The sequence below is a fragment of the Coenobita brevimanus genome, chromosome 98, assembly GCF_032717465.1.
Source record: "Coenobita brevimanus isolate Jiangsu-jjx chromosome 98, ASM3271746v2, whole genome shotgun sequence".
Lineage (NCBI taxonomy): Eukaryota > Metazoa > Arthropoda > Malacostraca > Decapoda > Coenobitidae > Coenobita > Coenobita brevimanus.
Genome location: NC_137051.1, coordinates 38,351,812 through 38,375,304, shown reverse-complemented (window position 1 = coordinate 38,375,304; position 23,493 = coordinate 38,351,812). Strand labels below are relative to the sequence as shown.

The window sequence follows — 23,493 nt, the reverse complement described above, 5'->3', positions numbered from 1 at the left end:
CACTTGCCCAGTCAACTGGCACAATACCTTCCACAAAGCACACATTCAACAATCTTACTAACCAGTCAACAATAGTCACTCCACCACCCTTCAGGCATCCCACAGCACACCCATCCATACCTGCAGCTTTCCCTGTTTTCATCTCCTTTACTGCCTTCTGCACTTCCTCCTTCGTGATCAAGAATCATTCAACTCTCCCAACACATTTATTCCTTGCACCCTTCCATCCGCCACAAGCTCAGCCACCCTTTCCTCCTCTACATTTAACAATCTTTCAAAATACTCTGCCCATCTCTTCCTTACTGCATCCATCTCAATTAACATCCTTCCATCCTCTGCTTTTACTCGTTCTTCCTTCCCAGACTCTCCCTTTCGCACCCTTTTCACCTCCTTCCAAAACATTTTCTTATTCTGTTGAAAATTCTCTGTCAGCCGCCTACCCCACCTCTCATCTGCTGCCACTTTAGCATCACGCACAGCCCTTCTCACCTTATTCCTCTTTTCCTTATACCTCTCATATGACATCTCATCCTTCATCTGCAGCCACACTTCATATGCACGTCTCTTCTCAGCCACAGCCATACTTACTTCCTTGCACCACCATTCACTTCCTTTTCTTACACCACCACCCACACGTCTGCACCACACACCTCTTCTGCATGCCCCACCACAGCACTCTTAAATAACTGCCATTCCTCCTCCACACTGCCATTTTCCCGATCTTTCACTGCGTTCCACTCATCGTTCAATTTCTCCTGATACTCTATTATTTTCTCTCTTTTATCCAACTCACTCACTTTCAAAACCTCCCTGCCACACCTAACCCTCCTAGCTCTCACCCATCTCTTACCTGCTCTTAACTTTCCCTCCACCAGGTAGTGGTCAGACATACCTCCACCCTCCCCTCTCAGAACTCTCACATCCAACAATCTTCCTATTACATTCCTAGACACAACCACATAGTCCATCAAAGCTCTGTCAACAACCCTTCCACCCTCCTGTCTCACCCATGTATACTTATAAATATCTTTCTTCTCAAACAGCGTATTTCCAATCACCATCTCTCGCTCAACACACATCGCTATCATTCGCTCCCCATTTTCATTTCTTCCAGGCACACCATGCATACCAACTACACCTTCAACTGCTACATTTCCCACTCTAGCATTCAGATCACCCATCATTACCACATTCACATTCGCTCCAAATCTCTGCAGACATTCATTAACATCATTCCAGAAAGACTCCCTTTCTTCCTCATCCCTTTCACTACCAGGCCCATATGCACTCACAAACACCCACAACTCACGTTCAAATTTCGCTTTCACCTACGTCAGTCTCGATGACACCTCCTTCCATTCAATCACACACTGCTGTACTTCCGGACTCACTAACAAGGCCACACCTTCTCTTGCCCTTCCTCTATCAACACCTGACAATCTTCCATTCACACTTCCAAACATAGACTCACCCTTCCCTTTCATCTTCGTTTCACTCAAAGCTAACACATCCAACTTTCTTCTCACAAACATTCTCCCAATCTCCTCCCTTTTAGCCTCAATCGTACTACATCCACGCACATTCATAGACCCAATCTTCAGGGTACGGGGATAACTCCATCCCCCATCCTTTTCTCTGGCCTGTCTCTTTTTAGGAACTAAAAAACAGAGGAGGGGGTCCCTAGTCCCCTCACCCTGCCCCTTTTAGTCGCCTTTTACGACACGCAGGGAATACGGTGGCAGTATTCTTCCTAACACAACCTGGCCGCAGAGTAGTAGTACACCACCCCATAGTGCGGCCAGATTGTGTCCCCCCCGCCACAGGGGGGGACACAATCTGGCCCCTTGGTTAACTCAGCCCTTGTGCTGAATACGGTTAAAACTGGAGACAAACTGCATTACTTTGTATACACACACACACACACACACACACACACACACACTCGCTAGCTCAGTACACTGCTCGCTGGCTCAGTGGTAGCGTTCTCGCTTGCCATCTGTTAGACGGGAGTTCGAGCCTCGCTCAGGTTGCGAAAAGTTTCACTGACGAAGTGGGCAGTTACTGTCCCCCTTGAGCAAGGGGACGGGTGTGTGGGTGTGTGAAGGTCACAGCCTTGCCCTTAGATCGGACTATATGAGCTCTCAGCTCCCTTCCGGGAGTGTAAAAGCTGACGATCACGACCATCCAGTGATCCTGACCAACCCGATGAATTACACACACACACACACATACACGCGCGCACGCGCAGATCAAAACACACTCTCGCTTTTCGAGCGCGGGTGTAATGAAAGCAACCTTCAGATCAAGAATGTATCTAACTTCCTTTCTCCAGACAGTTTTGTTGTTGGGAGTCTTCTCTATCTTCCAAAGGTTAAATATAGCAATACTTTAGATATTTTGCCAAGTTTTTGCGATATTCTAACCCAAGTTTTAGCACATTCATTAGCAATTTCTGTCCCACGGTGGCCGAATGGTTGACATTGCTTGCTAAGAAGTTGCTGAACAGTAGCGCCAGGGTTCGATTCCCGATTGATGGTTCCAATCGATTCAGAGTCTCGATCCACTCTTTGTGGGTTGGTAGGTGAAATCAAAATATAAAGATAACAATATGCTTTGGGTGAAAATGTCTTAGTAAGCTCCCTACCGCAGGATAGCACCTAAGAGAGGTAACTGTGGCAACGATGGTACAGTGGCTTTATTTTCAAGGATAGTGACTGAATAGCTTGCTACATGTTCACATTCCGTAAGTTATGGAGATGAACACTGCGGCTAAGCACCTCTTGGCGTTGCCCCCACCTTTACTGAAAGAGTTTTTTCTTGTTTAGCAGAAGTGTAGCGACTTTTGAAAGCAAATGACGCAACTTGTGAGTTGGCAACAGTGGACGGTGTTTGTTGACAGTCGCTGGTGTGTCACTCGTCGTGGGGTGTGTGGCTGTGGTGGTGGTTATGAGTACCGGTTGTTTTGATGCAGTGATTGTACTGAAGTTAACAGACCCACCACCAAAACCAAGCTCAACCGCACCTATGAACCCTGACATATCGCATTAATTGGAAATATCTGCATACAATATAATTTCAACAGGGACAAAAAGGAAGTGCCGCATTGCAGTGTGATTTGTTGGGAACAGTACAATAATGACGACCTACACGCTGAGGCAGAAAGTGAAGAATTTTGCAATTGCTTCAAGAATTGTGGTTTTAATATTACAGGTATATACTTGTTCAGTGTATAGAAAGAGCCCGCCGGCAGACCTAACATTATAATTATATCGGCATATATTTATCGTTTAATGAATCGCAGACGGGCTTTTTTTTTTTTTTTTTTTCAAGAATGACACCTGTTAGGTATTCTTTGGTCATAGCTTTAACCTAGCACTACTCATTCTTAACCCTGGCATTTTTCAGTTCCAATCCTGGCATTCGGTATTGTTCGTACTGGTATGTACTGACTGCAAATAGATGGTTGACAAACATTGTTGTTTTTTCCTGCAAAATACTGTGCTACATACTGTGCAGCTTTGAATATATTCTAATGTAGCAGGGGTTTGCCAGTGATGTGTGAGAAACATTGTAGCTATATCTAGGCTGTATGTATCAAACCAGTAGTCCATGGAACCTGGCAACCTACTGTTTTGGACCCTGCATTGGAGCCTATACCAATACATTATTTCCTTGAATTTAATCTGCACTGTGCCTCTTAAACACATTGAGAATGATACCAAGGAATCTCAGAGAAGCATAAAAGTGTAATTTGTGCATGAAGCTTGAAAATGTGAGAAAGTGAGAGGTTTTGTTTATTAGCAACTTTTAATGATGTCATAGAGTCAGGAAACAGTTAGCTACATAGAATTTTGTCAGGTTTAAGCAAGCTTGAAGTACCATATTGATATATTACTTGCAGTTACATTAAATTAAAGTTTCTAGCAATCCTTACCCCAGAGTTGGTGGAGATTGAATTGAAAAGTAACATACGCACAGATTGACAGCTCAGGCAAATAAGATGCTGGTTGCATTAGTATACAGTTTATGTTTTCATTACAGTATATAAACAGTGTGGAATAGCATGTGTTGGAATGTGATTATTGCTCGAGTATTATTATGTTAAGCGATTTTTTTTTTCTAGCAATATGTCAACTGAGCTTTCCTTAATATGTACAGTACCGTATGTATTTGCCAGAGTATTTCTGGTCAAATTTTGTACCATATGGTAATTTTTCATTGTTTACATCCTCAGGCTGTGTCTAACTTCCTCATCCCTGACCACCAAGCTGATGCGTTTGTTTCTCCTGAAGATCCTGAGATTCATGTGTCATGGATAGATCAGCTGGTTAAGACTCTCCTAGGAGGATTGGTGCGGTGGGATGCTCAGTATTTCCTCCACATTGCTCAATATGGCTACACACATGAGAACACACTTGCCTTTTTCCCACTATTCCCTCTTCTGGTGCGTTTTGTGGCCGTGATCCTCAGCATCCCGCTCAAATACATATGCAACCACTACAGCATGCTCCTCATCTCTGCCGTCATTATAAACTTCTACCTCTTTGTCAAGACGGCTACCATTTTTCATAGACTGAGTGAAGTGGTACTAAGGAGTGAGGTGTTAGCATACAGAGCAGCACTGTTGTTTTGTGTCAACCCAGCCAGTGTGTTCTTCACTGCACCATATTCAGAAGGACTTTTTGCATTCCTGACATTTTCTGCGCTTCTGATCAATGAGACCAAGAGCACCTCCTTAGCTGCCCTGCCCTTTGGTCTTGCCTCATCAGCCAGGTCTAATGGCCTGGTTAATGTTGGATTTATACTCCACAGGAAGCTTCAGGATTGTTATAATTATTTTTACAAGTAAGATTTGATATAAGCATTATGCTGTTGTACATTTGTGGCAGTTGTGGGTGCCCATCATCCACCCACTGGATGTAGGGTTACTGTACCCTTAGGTGACTACACAAAATGACAAGCCAGATGAATACCTGTATGCCAGGAAAGCATTTACTACACTGGGTGGTAACCATAGTACTAAACCATGTCTGTTCACTACGTGACGAATGGGTTGATGGAGGGCTAGTGTCCCAGCCCATAAAATCACCTAACTGAAAATACAACAAAGAAGCCTCAGACCCGGGTGGACCTACAGTTGACGACCTTGGACTGGGCAAGGGACACGATAATGATGGCTACTCGGAATGTGAGAGATGTGAATGATGAGGTTTGAAAGAAAGATTATTCAGGTGATTGAGAATGCAAAATTTGACATACATGAATTGATTGAGACCAGATGGAGAGGTGAGAGAGTGGGAATATGGATTTGTTGCTTGTGCAGGAGTAGATATGAGTGAGAGGGCAAAGGAGGGTGTATGTTATGATGTAAAGAAATGGAAAACACAAGGGAGTATGGATTAATTGGATCTTGGATTGCATGGGCAGGAATGAAAATAGGACTAAATGCTTGGACAATTGTTTGTGTATATATGTGTATATATATGCTCCAACAGGTACCGTATACCTGGTTGGTGATAAGGAGGACGAATGGTAAGTTTTATGAAGGGAGGACAGTGATAGATTATATGTGTGTGGATGAGTAAAGGAGAAGCACTGTGCTAGATATGAGAGTGCGTAGAACTTTGGAGAGTAGACTGTCTTGCCAGTACAGAGTAGTGTCCAGGATAAAGGTGTTGGGTGAATAGAAGGAAAAAAATGGGAGGAAGCAGTTCATGTGAGGAGAGTATAAAGGTTGCATGAGGATGGATAAAAGACAGGCTACAAGTAGAGGGGAGTCTGGGCAGATATGATTTGGAGCAGGTAGAGGAGGTGGAGGGCATGTTTAAGATTTTCACAGAAGAAATCTGTGCAGCATGTCTGGCAGTATGTGGGGTGAAGAGGAGACATAAGAGGGTAAAGGAACAGGATGGTGGAATGATGAGGTGAAACAAAGTGTGGTAGAGAAGAAGAAAGCATACAATGGCTAGTTGAGAAGTTGAGGAATAGGTATTATGGAGAGATAAAAAAGAGTGTTATATTTAGAGAAGAGTAGTGAGGGAGGTAAAAAAAGAGTAGATGAATAATTTGGAAGATATCTGAGTTTCAAGTGGAGGGAATGTAAAAAACTGTTTTGGAAGGTGGTCAAGGAGGTCAGACAGGGTGATAAGGGAAGCAGTGGAGGAGTGAACAGTAAAAATGCAGACTGTTGATGGAGGGTGGAAAGAAGTTATATGCTGCCTTCAAGTATCTGGAGAAAACATGACTGAGTGGATAAATAGGAAATGTGGAAAATACTAAAAATAGGCTATATGGAGTAGTTGGTTAGTTGTTGAATGCTGTGAAGAATATGGTGAAGGCATTAGGGCTGCAGTACCTTTGGGTAGTGAATTATTATTTTTTTGTTTCTAAATCTGAGTGTTGGATTGAAGGAGAGGTGGGTCATGTCTCTGGCTGTGGTTATTCAATTTGTATATGGATGGAGTTATAAAAGAGATATTAGGTAGGGCAGTGGATGTTGGAGTGTCTCTAATGAGAGGGGATAGGGTGTGGAACCTCCCTGTACTGTTGTTTGCTGATGATACTGTATTATTAAGTGAAGATGAATGTGAACAGTGGGGCTTGGTGAATGAATTTGGGAGCATAGCTATGTAGGTAGCAGAATTGGAAAGTGAATATAGATAAGAGTAAAGTTATGGTAATTGAGAAAAATGAAGTCTCAGCATGCACAGTGAGACTGGATGATGAGGAAATAGAGTGAGTGCATTCAAATACTTAGGTAGTGTGTTCAGTAAGGATGGAAGCTTAGAGGAGGAAGTGCATGAAAGGGTCCAACAGGGTAGAAAGGTTGCAGGTTCATTGAAAGCAATGATAAGGAGTAGGGAAGTGAGCATAGAAATAGAAAATATACTGCATGACAATACTGTGATCCTCACTTTAAATGTATGGAAGTGAAGTTTGGACCCCGTTTGAAGGACACTAGTTGAGTGAGAGCAATGGAAATGAGTTTATGAGAGCAGCATGTGGAATCACCTGAAGGCAGATAAACAAATGAGGTAATAAAGGAGCATTATGGTGTTGATGTGGATGTAAATGAATGTGCCAAGAGAAAAACCTTGAGAAGGTTTGGCCATGTGGAGAGAATGGAGAATGAAAGACTGATTATAAGAGTGGATGTGAGTGAGGTGGAGGGGGAGACCAAAGATGAGACGGAGGGATGGAGTGAGGGATATGTGAGGGAGGGAGGTAGCCAAATGGCAGAGGACAGAGCGACGTGGAGGTAATTTGTTTGTGGTCACCCCTTAGGGGATTAGGGTGTCTGGCAATAAACAGATTGATAGACATTTGTGCACTAATTTTGAGCACATATAGTATGCTCGTGTACTCCTGTGCTAACTGTGGGTCCACTCATTAGTGAAATGGAAACTAATCTAATATTACCTGTTTCTTAATACCAATACCAGTAGCTATTTTGATGTAAGTACTGTACAGTAATTCCAAAGACTTTGGACAAAGTCGTTGCAAAACTTTACTCACCACCTTATCTCTGTCTAGCAATAACTAACCCCCCCAGGCATGAGGGTGTGAATTGTGTTGCTATTCTGGTTTTGCAAAAAGGAGCTGGTGACTGAAATGGCATCTTAAAACTTTTGGAAGCCTTTAGTGGCAAAAACTTTAAATGGATATATATAATATTTTCGTGTGTTAAGTCCCGTTCACCGGCAGGTAATTGTGTATCATCTTTCTGTTCTTTTCACTAGCAGGTCACTGTGAGTCACATCTCTCAGTAGCCCTCACTTTGCCCTTGTCAGTACTGCATTTACTTTCAGACCTTACTGCTTGTAGTCATTCACAAAACTAAATCAAGTTGCAGAGATCTCATTCACTGTTAGTAAGGGATTGGTAGGTAGCTAAGTACAGGTCTCCCTCGCTTTACAATTGGTATGCATTCCTAGAAAGGCAATCGTATACCAAAATATCGTATAGCGAACTTAAGGTTTAATGGGAAAAATAGGAATGCCTTCCTGGACTCTTGTATAAGCAACCCAACACCCATACAAGTGATCAAATATGCAGTAATAAAGATGTTTTAAGTATTGTAGTGCATCTGAATCACATATGAATGTACATTTGCAAACATAAAGACATGAAATAGCATAAACAACGACATGAAATACAATACAGTATGAAGAACAGGGCACTGACGAACACAGACGCACAGAAGTTGTAAGCTGAACAAGTGCGCTGGCGAGACTGGGCAGTGATGTGGTTTTGGGACAATTCGCTGTCGTCAATTCGTTGTCACAAAAATAACAAGATAATTCGCTGTGATTAATGAAGACAGCTATGGGTGACGCTAGAATATAATTCAAAGGCAACTACAGCGAGGAAGAAACAGGTTAATTATTGACTAAAGGTGCAACTAATAAATAATATCCAAAGCCTACGCAATTGAACATAGACTTTGATGGATTCCCCAGAAATATAGTTATTAAAATACGGTATTGATTAATTAATAATAAGTATATTTATAGAATGATGGGGAATCGTCCAGGGTGTGAATTGTCCTGACGGGGAATCGTCCATATTTTGACGGCGAACTGTCTGATGGCAAATTGTCTTGGAACCAGTAATGCTTGGTGGCAGAAACGCGGGAAACTGTGTGTGTGGGGTGGGTATGCCACACAACTCTCAGGTGATCAGCTTGTGAGTGCGGGATTTCTCCACATTACCAATCGTAAATGCGGGGGAGCTTAGTCGTAAAACGAACTATTGGTACTAAAGAAGAACGATTGTGAATGCAAAATATCGTAAAACAAAACATCGTACAACGAGGGAGACCTGTAACAGATTCAGAAGTATGAATGGTAGATTGCAAGCTGTGACTAGGTAAGAATGATAGATGTAAAGGAGAACGTGTGTTCCAGTCAAGGATGGGAAAAACAAGAGATTGCAGGAGGGGCTGTGGTGTGTGTCATTGAGTCTTGGTACTTAGTTGGCATGATTGTTCCATAGCATTACTGAAGCTATCTCAGTTGCCATGGTGAGAAATAGTTGGAAGAATTCAGAGCGGTTTCCCTTATTGACAATGAGGGGACTTTCTTAGTATCAAGAGGAAGTTAGTATATATGAAAAGGGCAATGCTCTGTGATAGTGAAACATAGGCATTTAAGGACAACAGTGGCTGCAGCTTTTATGCAGACCAAGTACTGAAGTGAGAATGATGAGTACGATGTATAATATCTTACTAAGGAGCAGAACATCATATGCAGAATTGCAAGATACAGTAATTCAATGCCGACTGTGTTGTTGTAATCCCAAGCTCATTTAGACACAAACCTGATGGACTGCAGTAATCAGGTCACTTCAGCCAAGCATTCTCAGAGATCATTTGAGATTACGATGTGTGAGCGAAGTGCATGTTGTGCATTTGTTGTGATGAGAGGGTTTGCATTTCAGTTGGGGCAGAGTGTGTTTTTCTGGAGATTGTGTGCTGGTACTGAAGAATATAGCAGAGTTGGGATCCAGCATTGAAGAGTCAGGGTTGATCCAGCTGTGACAGCTCAGTTTGTTTATTTTCCAGAAATCCACCCTTGTTCATTTCTGGTTTTGTAGGTACTCTAGGCTGATTTTGGTCAACCTTGTTCTTGTAATCTAGTCCATTAGGCTGATTCCAGCAAAATCCATTCTAACTCTAGAAAGAAGGGAAGGAGGCAGATAAGTGGATATCACGAATTACAGTCATGGAACTATCCAGAATTAACCTCATTTCCTGGTTCTAATCCACTTCCTGTCCTGTTGGTTAATTCGGGCAGATAGTGTTTAGCTTTTCTGGTTCTGTCCATGCTCTGGGTGTTAGTAAGGTGATGCACACAGGGAAGTTATGATGGCATGGACACATTAAGAAAATATATTACAGTAATGAGTTGAGTGTTGCACAGAGCTAAATGTGGAAAGGGGAGAAACTGAAATGACCAATAAAATTGTGAAATTAGGTCTTGAGACAGAACCTCAGGGATAGGGGACATGTCAGTGATGTTTGTGCAGCTTGGAGATTGGTCATCAGCTGAACAGGACTAATTCTATTAAGAATGGAACACTACCATTAAGAATGTATGTTATTGTATATATACACCTGTGCCTGAAATATTTGTAACAGATAGTTTACTGTTCTTTTGTTATTACTGGTATAGGTAATAATAAACTATATCACTGATTGGTGGAACCACAGTCAGTGGTGAGGTGAGTAGCAAGGTAGGCTATGTGCCTGACTAGATGTGACTACTGTATGGTATGTTATAAATAAATGTTCTGATGATAAATATTATTGTATGGGTATGGCTTTATGGTACTGTTAGCCAAGCTTCCAGTAATGTATTAGGTCAAGTAAATACTGTCCATAGTAATTAAGAGCATGAAAAAATGTACCTGTATGAAAAAGTGTGGTACCATAATGCTGTACAGTTTTGTTGCTACTATACCAGTTTCTTATTATCCTGGAAAATTTACTATGGGGAGCTAAAGCTGTAATTTGTTGAAAATCTTGACAGTTAGCAGTAATACACTATGTGCTCTCAATTATTGTTCAGTAGCTATACCTTCACTAACCATATCAGACTTTGCCACATTGTATTAGAGATTGCATTTCACACACTTTATATGATTCAGTTCTTTTATATCAAACAGCACTCCATTTTGTCGGAAAATTTCTAGTATGGCTGTTATTCTGGGACACTAAAATGTAGTACGATACAGGTATTCTTTACTCGTTCAGATGCATACAGTGCTTGACAAGAGAGTACCTTACATTAAGTAGTGTATCATAGTAGTCTTTATAACTCTTGCAGGATTCGCCATGCCACAACAGAGTCTGGTCAGCTATCCTTAGCACTGGTTTTGCTGCTGACCTTCAACTACACCCTAATGCCCCTCATTCTGGGCTGCATCCTTGTTGCATTGCCCTTTGCTCTGTTCCAGATCTGGTGTTATCTTGTGAGTAGGTCTGCCATTCCTTATATTAGCTTTCACCTTATAAGACTATGCGTTGTAGAAATGCACTGTGATTTTGGAAATACAGTTCTAAGAAAGTTTTTCTTAAATCTCTTGAGTTACTACTTAGGTGTGTCTTATTCTTCATAGTATTGTTTATCACTATTACAGTATTAAGTAATGAGATGTGTGTGGGGTGTGTCTGGGCAGGTGTGTCTGGGTTGACTGCTGAAATGCTGAAAGCCTCAGGAGATCAGGAGATATAGGAGTGGGGTTATTAACTGATTTGAGAAATACGATTATAAATGTTTGTTGTTGTGGATGACTGTCTGAAGAGTGTAACTGTAAATGTGTACAAGGTGCACATTTACAGTGATGCCCTGGAAAGAGGAAAATATATAGGCATAAATCTTTTGGACCAGGTAATGGAGAGAGTTCTAGAATGTATGATTAGAGAAAGAGTGATTATTGGTGAGATGCAGTTTGGGTTATTGTCAGGCAAAGGAACCACTCTTGCCATATTCATTGTTCGACCATTTATCAAGGAAAATTTGTAGGAAAGTAAAGAGATCTGTACTTTGTTTATGTTGGAATGGAGAGGGCCTTTGACAGAGTCCCTAGGGAGATGGTGAAATGGCCATTGAGATGGTTTGGGTGAAATGGCCAATGAGATGGTTCGGGATCAAAGGGTGGCTAGTTAGAGAGGTTTGGACTATGTATGTGGGTGCTTGCACCCAGGTGAGAGTGAATGGAGATTTGAGTGATGAGTTTTCTGTGAATGTTGGTGTGCATCAGAGGTCAATCTTGAGCCTCTTAATGTTTACCATGGTGCTTGAAGCCCTCTCATGTGGCTTCAGAAATGGACTCCCGTGGGAGATGTTGTATGTGGATGATTTGGTGGTGATTGCAGAGAATAAAAGGGAGACAGAGGAAAGATTTAGGAAGTGGAGAGATGGTATGGGACACAAAGGTTTGAGTAAATACAGATAGCAATATTAATGGTATCGAGTTGGTCACGGTACTGTCAAAACAGAGGGAGTGTGGCCATGTGCAGCTTGCCACAAAGGCGTTGGAAGTAATTTCATCTTGTGCAGTATGTTTGACAAGTGGGTGCATAAGAGGTATAGTGGTATTAGAGGTAGACTGCAAGATAATGCTGCTTTCGTGTGTGTGGTGTGTTGGGGAGAGCATGTGGAAATTGTCAGGCCTGAAAGAATTGCTCTTGCTGGTGAGTCCCTTGAGTGTGTGGAAGAGTTTTGTTACTTGGAAGACATGTTATGTGCTGGAGGAGGGGCCAGAGCTAGCTCTGTGGCCAGAGTGAGGAGTGATTGGAAGAAGTTCAGAGAGCTGTTGCCTCTCATGACATTGAGAGGGCTTTTTCTCAATGCTAAGGGATATTTTTACAGTATGTGGCATGTGTTAGGAGTGTAATGCTGAATGGTAGTGAGACCTGGGCAGGAAAGGAAGGGATATTCATAGGCTCAGACATACAGAAATGACAGTGATTAGGTGGATGTGCAGGGCATCCTTGAATGCGAGGCCTGGAGGGGGACTAGGTTTACGATGGAAGAGATAGATGAATTATGGGAATGGAGTGTATTGTTGTGATGATGATGATGAGTAAATTTGGATGGTTTAGGCATGTGGAAAGGATGGGGGATGAGAATTAGGCACAGAAAGTGAGAAGTGTGAACACTGGGGGTTGGGTTGCTAGAGGCAGACCAAAGAAAACCTGGGATGAGGTCATCAAGTGTGACCTCAGGGATAAGGGACTGAATAGGGAGGCTGCCAGAAATCAAGCAGCATGGAGAGTCACCATTAGGTGACTAAGGCTGATGCATGAAAGCATGCTGGAGCCTTTATAAATGAAATGAAACGAACAGTACCGTACTTGTGATTGGTCATTGATGAGATAACTATATACAGTACAGTATTAGGTTGTTTTGAATTGAGCCTAAGCAAACCTCTCTTAGGTGGAGTTAGGATTCTAGGGACTTGAATAGTGAGAGAGTGGGTGTGTGGTCCATTTCATTGGGCATATTGTTGGTTAGTTCTCCCTCTGTTGTGTTTTTCATATTTATTGCTTTCTGGAACCTACCATATTCCATCTTTAGGTAGGAAAAGAGGTTGGGATGATGATAACAATGCTATTTCTCTGTTGAGTTAACATGCTCTGTGTTGTATGGTTGATAATGGTTTGTGATGGGAAATGCATATGAATTATATGGGTTAAATAATAGAAACCTGTGATAATGTACTGTATCTAGAATCTAATTGCATTATCTAGAAGGCTTATCAGGGATTATTATTATAATTATTTCTTTAATTGGTATATTATTAATACAGTGGGCTTGCTTCGCTAGTGTTAAATGTACTGTACTTGCAGTTTACCATGTTGATGGAAGGCAGCTTCTGTAGCCATCATATCTGATTTATGGCATAATGCATCCCATCCTAGGAATGCTGACTTAAGCACACACAGCCCTCTTGCCTCCCTCCAAAATCTTGTGTGATTGGTGGGTGCGAATAACACTTCCCACAAATGAATGAGATTTTTCCCATGTATTCCACAATTTGGAGTTCCCATCCTTCCTGTGATGTGCAAGAAAACACTGGTTTATCCATTCTGTTTCAGACCACTTTTATGCTTTTATATGAAAGAGAACGCGGTGAAGAATGAATATCCCTGACGTGACGTCAGTATCTCATAGGTTAGTTACATTGGGAATAAATCTTGGATATATAAGACATGAGTAAAAAAAAAAATTCATTTTTATTATTTTTATCAGATTTTAAAAATACTGTACAGTGGGATGAAGTATGTTTTCAAGTAAGAGCCTTGGGTCCTTCAGGGACCACAAGAAGATATTAAGGGACTGTCTGTTATGATTGCCTGAATCATGATGATTGGATGATGAATGTTCTGAAGACTGTATTAGAGTAGCTATGGCTATGCAGCCAGAAGTGAATGACAGTGGGAAAGTGTATAGAAAAAAGTTGCTTCTTAAAACTGATCACATGTTCCTCTGTCATGGTGTATCTGCATATCTGTTTCCTAAATTTGTTCATAAGTACCTGTATTATACAGTTAATGGCATGCTGCCAAATCTTGGAATGAATGAGCTAAATTACATTATTTTGGTATTTAACTTGTGGATGAGTCATATTCAGAATCAGTCAGGCATGGATAAGTCAAGCCTACTCTTATTTAATGTGGAGTTCCATGCTAATTTTGTAAGTTATTTCTAATCTTTGTGTAGTTGCTTGTTATCAGGTTGTTTTCCAATATATCCATGGTAAAAATGGTAACAATCAGATCAATATAGCCTCCTTTGGGTTTAGGGGTCCAGGGTTATGTTGCTGTATTCCAGGCAGTTAAAAACTGACAGACATAATCAGAAAGAAAGTTTCTAAGTACAGCTTCACATTATTGACACTCCAAATGGCCAGACAGATCTGTTCTTTTTATGTAACTGCAAACTTCTGCAGTATGTTCTGTGTACTGTAATTTGATCTTCATAACACTCATCTGTTTTTATTATATCTCTTGTACCTCAGTGTGTTGTTGTTATTGCTAGTGTTGTGTGTCCAGCATATCATAGATTTTACCTGTAATTCCTCTATCCTGCATCACAGACATACTGTGGAGAAGAAGGTAGCAGCCCCCCTCTGGCTCCTCACTTAGAGATGTTTGTGCGTTCCAACTTCCTCCACTCACCTGACCTTGGTGAGGCAGAGTGGTGCTACAACTTCCCACCCCTTGCCTACTCTCATGTCCAGGACAAGTACTGGGAGGTTAGTAAAAGTGATGTGCAATTAGTTAAACATTTCAGGAGTTTTCTGTAAAAATGTTTATTTAGAGAGAGAAACTAGCTGGTGTACTTGAGAATTTTTTGTGGTTTTGCATATGTGTTTACTGCATATAATGTTCTGTAATAATTTTGAAGATTACTTATTGTTTTATGTTACTGTGTCAGGTTGGGTTTTTGCGGTACTACGAGGTGCGGCAAGTGCCAAACTTTGTACTTGCTCTGCCAGTAGTGATGTTGGTCATCTGTCATGCAGCCCTTTACATGGTTGACAACCCTCAGGTGATTACCACTGTTCAGTTACTTTGACTTGCCACCGTGTTTCTATGTATTGGGAGAGGGATTTCCAAGATTTGCTATCTTACAGGGGGGAACTCACTCAACTAGGTATTGTAATTTATGCTGCGATAGAGGAAAAATAATTTGTAATGCATGCTGCTTCAGTAACTACTTACCATGAATGGTGTATTACTGTAGCCTAGGTGATTCATTTTCGTTTTGTGTTTTCGTTTTTAAAGGCTCCAACATGCTTGCATGTGTCAGCCTTGGTCACCTAATGTCGGCTCTCCACGCTGCACGATCCATTGCAGCCTCCCTGTTCAGTCCCTTAACCCTAAGATCACACTTAATGACCTCATCCCATGTCTTTCTTGGTCTACCCCTCATAACCCCACCCCCAATATTAACACTTCTCACCTTCCTCACCCAATTATCATCCCCCATCCTCTCCACACGTCCAAACCACCTCAATCTACCTCTCCTCATCACAACACCAATACACTCCAGTCCCATCCTACCTCTCAACTCTTCCATTGTAAACCCAGCCCCTCCAGGCCTTGGACGCAGGGACGCACTGCACATCCACCTTATCATTGTCATTTCTGTACGTCTGAACCGGCGAATACCTTCCTCCTTCACTGCCCAGGTCTCACTGCCATACAGCATTACACTCCTAACACATGCTGCATATAAAGACCCCTTAGCATGTAGGGAGAGCCCTCTCAATGTTAGGAGAGGCAAGAGCTCCCTGAACTTCTTCCAACAACTCACCCTAGCCACAGAGCTAGCTCCAGCCCCACCTCCAGCACACAACATGTCTCCCAAATAACAAAACTCTTCAACACACTCAAGAGATTCACCAGCAAGTTCAATCCTTTCACGTCTGACAATCTCCACCTGCTCACCCCGGCACGCCGTACACATAAAATCAGCATTATCCCGCAGTCTACCTCTGATACCACTACATCTCGTATGCACCCATTTATCACATACACCGCACAAGATGGAATTACTTCCCATGCCCTTGTGGCAAACTGCACATGGCCACTCTCCCTCGTCTTTGATAGTACCGCCACCAACCCTAGATATCATCACTTTTGTTTTATCTGCATTTACCCTTAAACCCTTTTGCCCCATACCATCTCTCCACTTCCTAAACCTTTCCTCTGCCTCCCTGTCAGTGCATAAATTTCCTTTGTTGTTTTTATGGGGGAAGCACTAGTTTAGAAGTGATAAAAGTAGAAATATTATATATAGTGATTAGTTTAAAAGCTGTTAGTTAAGAGTTTATGTCTTCCTCAGTATTTAAAAAAAGAAAAAAAGGATTTGGTATTCTTAAGGATTTCCATTTCTGAAACCTTGAAATTCCATCAGAGCAGGTCTTGGCTGCTCAGAATATTCTTTAGAGTGTGAATATTTGCTTTTGTAGTCCTAATGTTGATATTAACACTGTACTTCACAGTAGATATATTGATGTGTTTTTGTTTGCTTACATTTAGCTGACTCTGTGCTGCATCCTTTCTTTCTCAGTTTTTTCCTTTCTGATAATGTGTTAGATACATACAGAAGTTTTACATAGTTACACCAAAAGCTTCATACAACACATTTTTTTTTTTTTATGACAGATCTTTTTAACATTAAAAGAGCACATTTCAAATGGTGCATTTTCTCAAGAATGTGTATTGCACAAAGTGAGAAGTGTTAATGTTAGGGGTAGGGTTGCTTGAGGTAGATAATAAAAGACCTGGGACGGTGTCATTGAGAGTGATCTCAGGGATGAGGGACTGAATAGGGAAGCTGCCAGAGATCAAGCAGCATGGAAAGCCGCTGTTAGGTGACCAAGGCTGATGCATGCAAGCATGTTGGAGCTTTCAAAAATGAAATTAAACAAAACAGAGTATACATTACAGTGAGTTGAAATGCACATGTGAGGAAACTATCTGTATCACATTTGTATATATGCCAAAAGATTTGCCCAGTGTTTGTATATGATAAATTCAGTGACTGTGCAGACAACATCACGGACTCATTAACTGGCATCTCACCCTGAAGCATGAATGGGAATGATGCTTTAATCTGCCTTGTGTGAGATAGTGTTAACAGTCATATGTACAGTATGTTATGTTATTTATCATATTTGTACCTGACCTTCTTGTATACAGTCCTTCTCAGTGTTTTCAGGTTATATTTTGTTATTCATATTTATTCACAAATATTGAGCATAGCAAACTGAGTTACTGTAGTGGTATGAGGTATAACTTGGCAGGTAAATGGAAGAATCTAGCCACTGCCCTGACACCACAAGCAGGCAAAAGAGTTGCAGCACTGTGGTAGGGAGAGGGAGAGAGGTTGAAAGGCATTTGATTTCGCCTTGTTTAAAAGTGCTGTAAGTGGTGATCCTCCTTACACATGAGAGCTGTACACTGCAGGGGCCAGTAATGCCCCTGTGCAGAGGCAGCAACTATTCAAGGTTAAAAAAAAAAAAAAAAATGGAGTTGCTCTCACCACACCCAGTCTCCGAACAGAGCCTGGTCTGCCATAATTTCATGTAGTGTTTGTTGTAGTTACTGTCATGGATGCTTCATTTGCTTGTTTGTTCATTTATAAAGGCTCCAACTTGCTTGCATGTTTTGGCCTTGGTTGCCAAATGCTGGGTCTCCACACTGCTTTATCTCTAGCAGCCTCTCTGTTCAGTCCCTTATCCTTCTTTGACTTTGTTCCAGCTTTTCTTTGTTTTGCCTCTTGCAGCTGTGCCTGCAACTCTCACACCTTTCACCCTACACACCCAGTAGTCAAGCTGCATCCTCTCCACATGCCCAATCCATCTCACTCTACCCCATCCCATCACAACACTTAATACGGTACATTGAACTCCTATTCTTCCTTTCAACTCTTTATTTGCAATCCTAATCTCCCAGGCCTGTCATTCAAGGATGCATCACACATCCAGCTAACCGTTATCATCTTTATACATATGAGCCTATGAATACCCTCCTCCATTTCTACCCAGGTCTCACTACCATGGATGATGTTTATCATTTTTTTTCTTAGGATTCAGGGTTAGGATGAGATGATTAACATAGATACATTATCAAACACATTATATAATAAATGCTAGCAATTTCTCTTGGGGTGCAGGTGTGTTGGGGACTGGGTATATTTCAGTCTGTAGCAGTACAGAATGGCAGACAACAACGTACTCAGCTGAAGGATGAACGAAATAAACAGCAAGGTGGTGGGTGGAAGAAGAAGAAGAGAAATAATGCGGACAAGCAAGTGTCACAGTGGCTAAACAAAGGAATTAACTCTTGGCGAGTCTTTTCCTACACTGCACATTCACTCTGCCTTTGTGCCTTCTGTGTGCTATGCATCCATGTCCAGGCAAGTAAACCTCTGATGAGATTCAGTTTATGATGTACAGTAATCATATGATATGAACCGAATATTAGGTAGGGAGGAATGCTACAAAATTGTTCATGTATTTCTTATTCTACAATTGATTAAGTTCAGGTGGTAATAGTAGTAGTAGTTGTTCCATAGGCAGTCTGGCCGAACAGCCCCGAGTCCCTAGGGAAGGCCATGGCTGAGACCGGGCTTTCCCACAGAACTCTCAAGGAGTGTATGCTGTGTTGTTGGCGTAGGTGATTGTGTGCAGTGCAGTCTTCCATAATGTGCTGAATAGTATGGGATGTTGTGTTGCATCCTGGACAGGCATCAGCGACGGAGTCATCCAGCCTCCTCTGGTAACTTAAGAGGGCTGGATGATGCCCACATCTCAGCCTGGCCAGGTGGACCCTGTCCTCACGAGGGAGATAGGATTCAGAAGGGTGGATATCAGGAGGCCATGCATGCAGCTGCGTGTTGTCTTTAAGTGACTGAATGTAGCGGTGAGTGATTTGAGCATGTATATGCTTCTGGAAGCTGGCCTGAGGCGGGCGAGGGGGGAGAGATGACAGTATTTGTGTATGATATCGTGTGCTGGGTGTTGTTTTGATGTTCCTTGGTGTGTGTGGATGTGCTGCCATGTAGTGTAGTGGATGTTGTGGGTGTGTGGAGGCTGCAGCAAGCATTTTGGTGCCTCTCATGTCTCTAGTTCAAATGGTTCAAAGATGATATGGACTTGATAGGATGGATTGCACCAGACCCAATTAGCAATCCCTTTTTCCTTGACTGGGTGAATGCAGGTGGCCAGGAGATACTTTTTTCATCCAACGGATCATTCAATTAAGGAAGGAAAGGCATAGAAAAAAAGGCATTGTAGATATGAAGCATTTTGTGGAAGACGTGCCATCAACTGAAAATGGCAAAGTAGACCTACAGGTTCCAACATGTTCCCGTGGCCTAGATCATGTGTTTTTGCCCTCAAAGAAACAAATATTGGCCCTTTTGGCTTGGCTGAGAGTCCATAGTCTACACCCTCAGCAATTGACCTTATTCCATTCAGGTGGCCCAACAGACAGTGCTTCCAGGGTGGAGGAAAAAGGGCCAGTGGACAAGTGCCTCCCAGCTAGTGAGGCATTCTTGGCCTGAGTATGATTCATGATGCCTAATTCCCATCAGTTTTATTGCTTATATTACTGATATAACAGCTGTAATGATGCTCCCAAAATGGCATTTTTGAAATTGAATTTATTTATTTATTTTTTTTTTTTTGGGGGGGGAGGGAGACTACAAGTATTGTACAGTATATCAATAGTCTTGCCATTTTATAACCTTCAAAATGGGGTTGGCATTGAATTTTCAGTGTACAAAAATTGGCACCACTGCCCACATTCCCCCTCATTTATTGTAGTATAAATACTGTAGTTATTGTCATGATTGTAAATTCTTTTACCAGTTATAGTGGGAAAGTCTTAATTTTTTTTTTTTTTTTCTTTTTGCAAGTTAACAAAGAATATTAGTGCAGCCATTACAGAGATTATAGCCCCCAAATTGTTTTATGCAATTTTCTCCTAACGTTGCTTAAGGTTGATTGGCCCTTCTTCCATGGAATTTCTCATATTTTAGTATTTTTCACTAAATTGTGTATACCAGTTCTTTGGGATAACAGCTCTGTGTTGGAAGTAGGTTTCCTGAATTCGTGAATAACTTTTATCGTTATCTTCATTCTACCCTCATATATGATTTCTCTTATTCATATTTAGTAGGGAGATCGTGTGTTCTTTTGAAGCATGAATCATCGAAGAAAGGAGCTCTCAGATATTAATCCCATTCTCTGCCCATTTCATCCTGCCATGTCATTGGAGATATAGTACAAAACTACTCGTAACACTGCACATTAGGTGGGGGCTGCATCATACAACAGCACAATTTTAATGCATTTTGAACTAGTGTATACAGAGAATATGATTAACATACTTGAACCACAAGTATAGGTACTTAGTACTGTATCTAGTTACAAATATAGTACAGTGCTTTGTTTATACAGTACAATAGAATAACTCCACATTTTAAGTTGCCTGTTTGCATGTTTGTTTTGACATTAAATTCATAGTCATTGACAAAACTTACCCATTATACTTCCAGTCACCTGTAATGCTGATTTGCTAGTTTCATCCTACATCAAGTACAGTACCAGTTGTATTACTCTGTATATTCCTCTCAGGTGACTACACGGCTGCTGTGCTCCAGTTGTCCTATTGTGTATTGGTTTGCAGCACATCTCCTCTCGGACCAGCCAAAGGTTTTCCAAGAACAGAGTTCAAGTGAAGACAGTGGGGAGGAGAAGGCCGAGCACCCAGCCAACATGAGCAGGAGATACAGAGTGTGGATTGTTACAGAGTTCCCCAAACCATTCTGGGGCCAGGTGGTTGTATCATATTTCTACCTGTACTTCTTCATGGGCATTATTCTCTACTCTAACTTCCTTCCATGGACCTGAGGATGTTGAGTAACTAAGAGGCCGAAGAGTCTGTTGTTATGGTACTCTATACACTGTTAATTCTGTACAGCACACTTCTTTTATATACCTTCACTGACATCTTTAGGTTGCTTCTACACATTTCAACATCCTCCCTTGAGTATTACATCTTACAGGGATTTGAAATGATGGTGGTTTGCTAAGGCACCCAGTGACCTCAGACCATTCAGGTTCTGGTGGGTTTCTACATATCTACTACTGTATCACATAAAGGAATTTTTTAGTACATAATGTAAGATTGTGCACTCCTGTGAGAGATTGAAACACAGTTGGGAGTGTTGAGCTTTGCTCAGTTGAGTTTCTGACTGAAGTCCAACAGTATTAATATATCTGATAAATTACCAATATACTGGGAATCGAACCAGGGACTCTCAGGTGAGAGCCACTACACCACGACCAGGTAAAAGTTAACACACGTTGTCACAATCTTGTAACCAACGTCCCTCCGCCCCCACTGTGGGCATCAAGAGAATGAGTTAACCCCCTGGCACTCGGGCAAGTAGATGCTTTTAATCTATCCCAAGCACTTACGGCAAGTCAGAATGAAGAGAGAAACCTGTACTGTACACAGGAAAAATCATCTGATAAATTACCAATATACTGGGAATCGAACCAGGGACTCTCAGGTGAGTCTCTTCATTCTGACTTGCCGTAAGTGCTTGGGATAGATTAAAAGCATCTACTTGCCCGAGTGCCAGGGGGTTAACTCATCCTCTTCATGCCCACAGTGGGGGCGGAGGGACGTTGGTTACAAGATTGTGACAACGTGAGTTAACTTTTACCTGGTCGTGGTGTAGTGGTATGCTGCCTGGCTCTCACCTGAGAGTCCCTGGTTCGATTCCCAGCATATTGGTAATTTATCAGATGATTTTTCCTGTGTACAGTACAGGTTTCTCTCTTCAGTATTAATATATTTTGAATAATTCTTCACAGAATATATATATTACAGTCTTGTTGCACAGTACACTATTAAGTTTTCAGTTTGTGATAAACAGAAGTACTGAGTCATTGTTGTTTCCTTTCAGTGTCATGGATTAAAATAGCACAAAACTCCTATGCACTTTTTGGAAAAAAAAACAAAACATTGCAGTGATAGAGGTTTTATCAGCAACTTAGTGTAGAAATGAATGCCTTAGCAACCACTTTAAACATTAATATAATCATAACTCTTCACCAGACATTATTTTATCCTTTACTGACTAAAGCCCACTATTCCTTGTGGTTATCCTTGATCTAAATATAATTTGCTGTACACTTTTGTCATCGCACTTAACTTCAGCCTAACCCCTTGAATCCAGTGATGTAATTTTAGTTTATTCTTGCCACTACCAGATGATAGTTTTCAGATTGGGGGAGACATCATATTGGGAGAGCTGGATCTAGAATTATTCTTCAACCCCTTTTGCAACAAGATGTCTTCCCTAAGCTTAATAAACTCAAGTGGTAGCAACAGAAATAAGATAATGATGTACTTAGGCTGAAGCAGTTACTCTTCCATGAACACCTTCCTGTCCATGCTGTTAACATCAGGTCTGTGATATAGGGTGGCTATACAGTATTTTGTGTACAGTACTTATTTTTTATTGTATTGTTGGTGAAGCTGGCAGTTTTCTTAGTAAGAAAATATCCAGTATCAGGGATAGTGCTGTACTATTTATTATTATACTGGAATTATTTATTTATTATTATTTACATTATTTCATGGCTTATATGATACATCAGTGCATTAGACTGTCTCAGTTGGAAAGTGATAACCAGAAAATAATAATATCAAGTGATGAATACCAATGCCCCAATAAAACCTAACCAGTTTAAGCTTGAAATCCTCACTGATTTTAATGAATTCATCACAGACCAAAAAGGAGCACTAAATTTTAATCAATTACACATTTTGTTAAATACATAAATTAGGCTGGGTTTGTTGCTAATGGCTTGTCACAAAATGTTAATTTAGTTTTGAAGCACTAGACATTTTTTAGCATCGTGAGTGTGGCACTGGATGTAACAGGGAGCTTCCACTCACTCGACATCCCACACTTATAAATTCCATCACTGACTTCAACTTATAAGGATGGTGGTTAGAGACATTTTATTTGTAAAAAAAAAATTATTCATGTGGGCGTATGAAGTACGGTATCTTGGTGCTGAATTTACATATAGAATTAATTATAGATGTGACTTTGAAAATGAGTTGAACAATTGTATGAACTTTTTCTCATTAAGCCAGGTTTTTTACCGTTTAGCTTTAGTGGAAGTCCTAATCATAGCGGTATTTTTTTTTATTTAAATTGCTTGTTAATTTACAAAAGATGACCTGTTAAGGTTCCATTATTACATATAAAACTTATTAATCAATTTCCTTCCAATAGACTGTACCTGGCACACATCACGAACATTTAGTGAGGATAAATTGTTGTCTGTTATTGTTTTGCCATCAGTATGTGCCTTGGTGTCACCAAACTATAGCACAATTGTTTTAGCTTGATGAAGGTCCATAACCCTTCTCAGCTCAGTTGA

General features: G+C 41.1%; 1 protein-coding gene across 1 annotated transcript; it reads left to right on the top strand.

Moving 5' to 3' along the window:
- Positions 1-3,135: 3,135 nt before the first annotated feature.
- On the top strand, positions 3,136-20,937 carry PIG-V (phosphatidylinositol glycan anchor biosynthesis class V). The gene is made up of 8 exons (XM_080283685.1): positions 3,136-3,210; positions 4,235-4,845; positions 10,827-10,971; positions 14,605-14,763; positions 14,946-15,059; positions 18,195-18,230; positions 18,303-18,437; positions 20,662-20,937. Exons 1-8 carry the CDS (start codon positions 3,136-3,138, stop codon positions 20,935-20,937), a joined length of 1,551 nt encoding a protein of 516 aa, XP_080139811.1.
- The last annotated feature ends 2,556 nt before the right edge of the window (positions 20,938-23,493 follow it).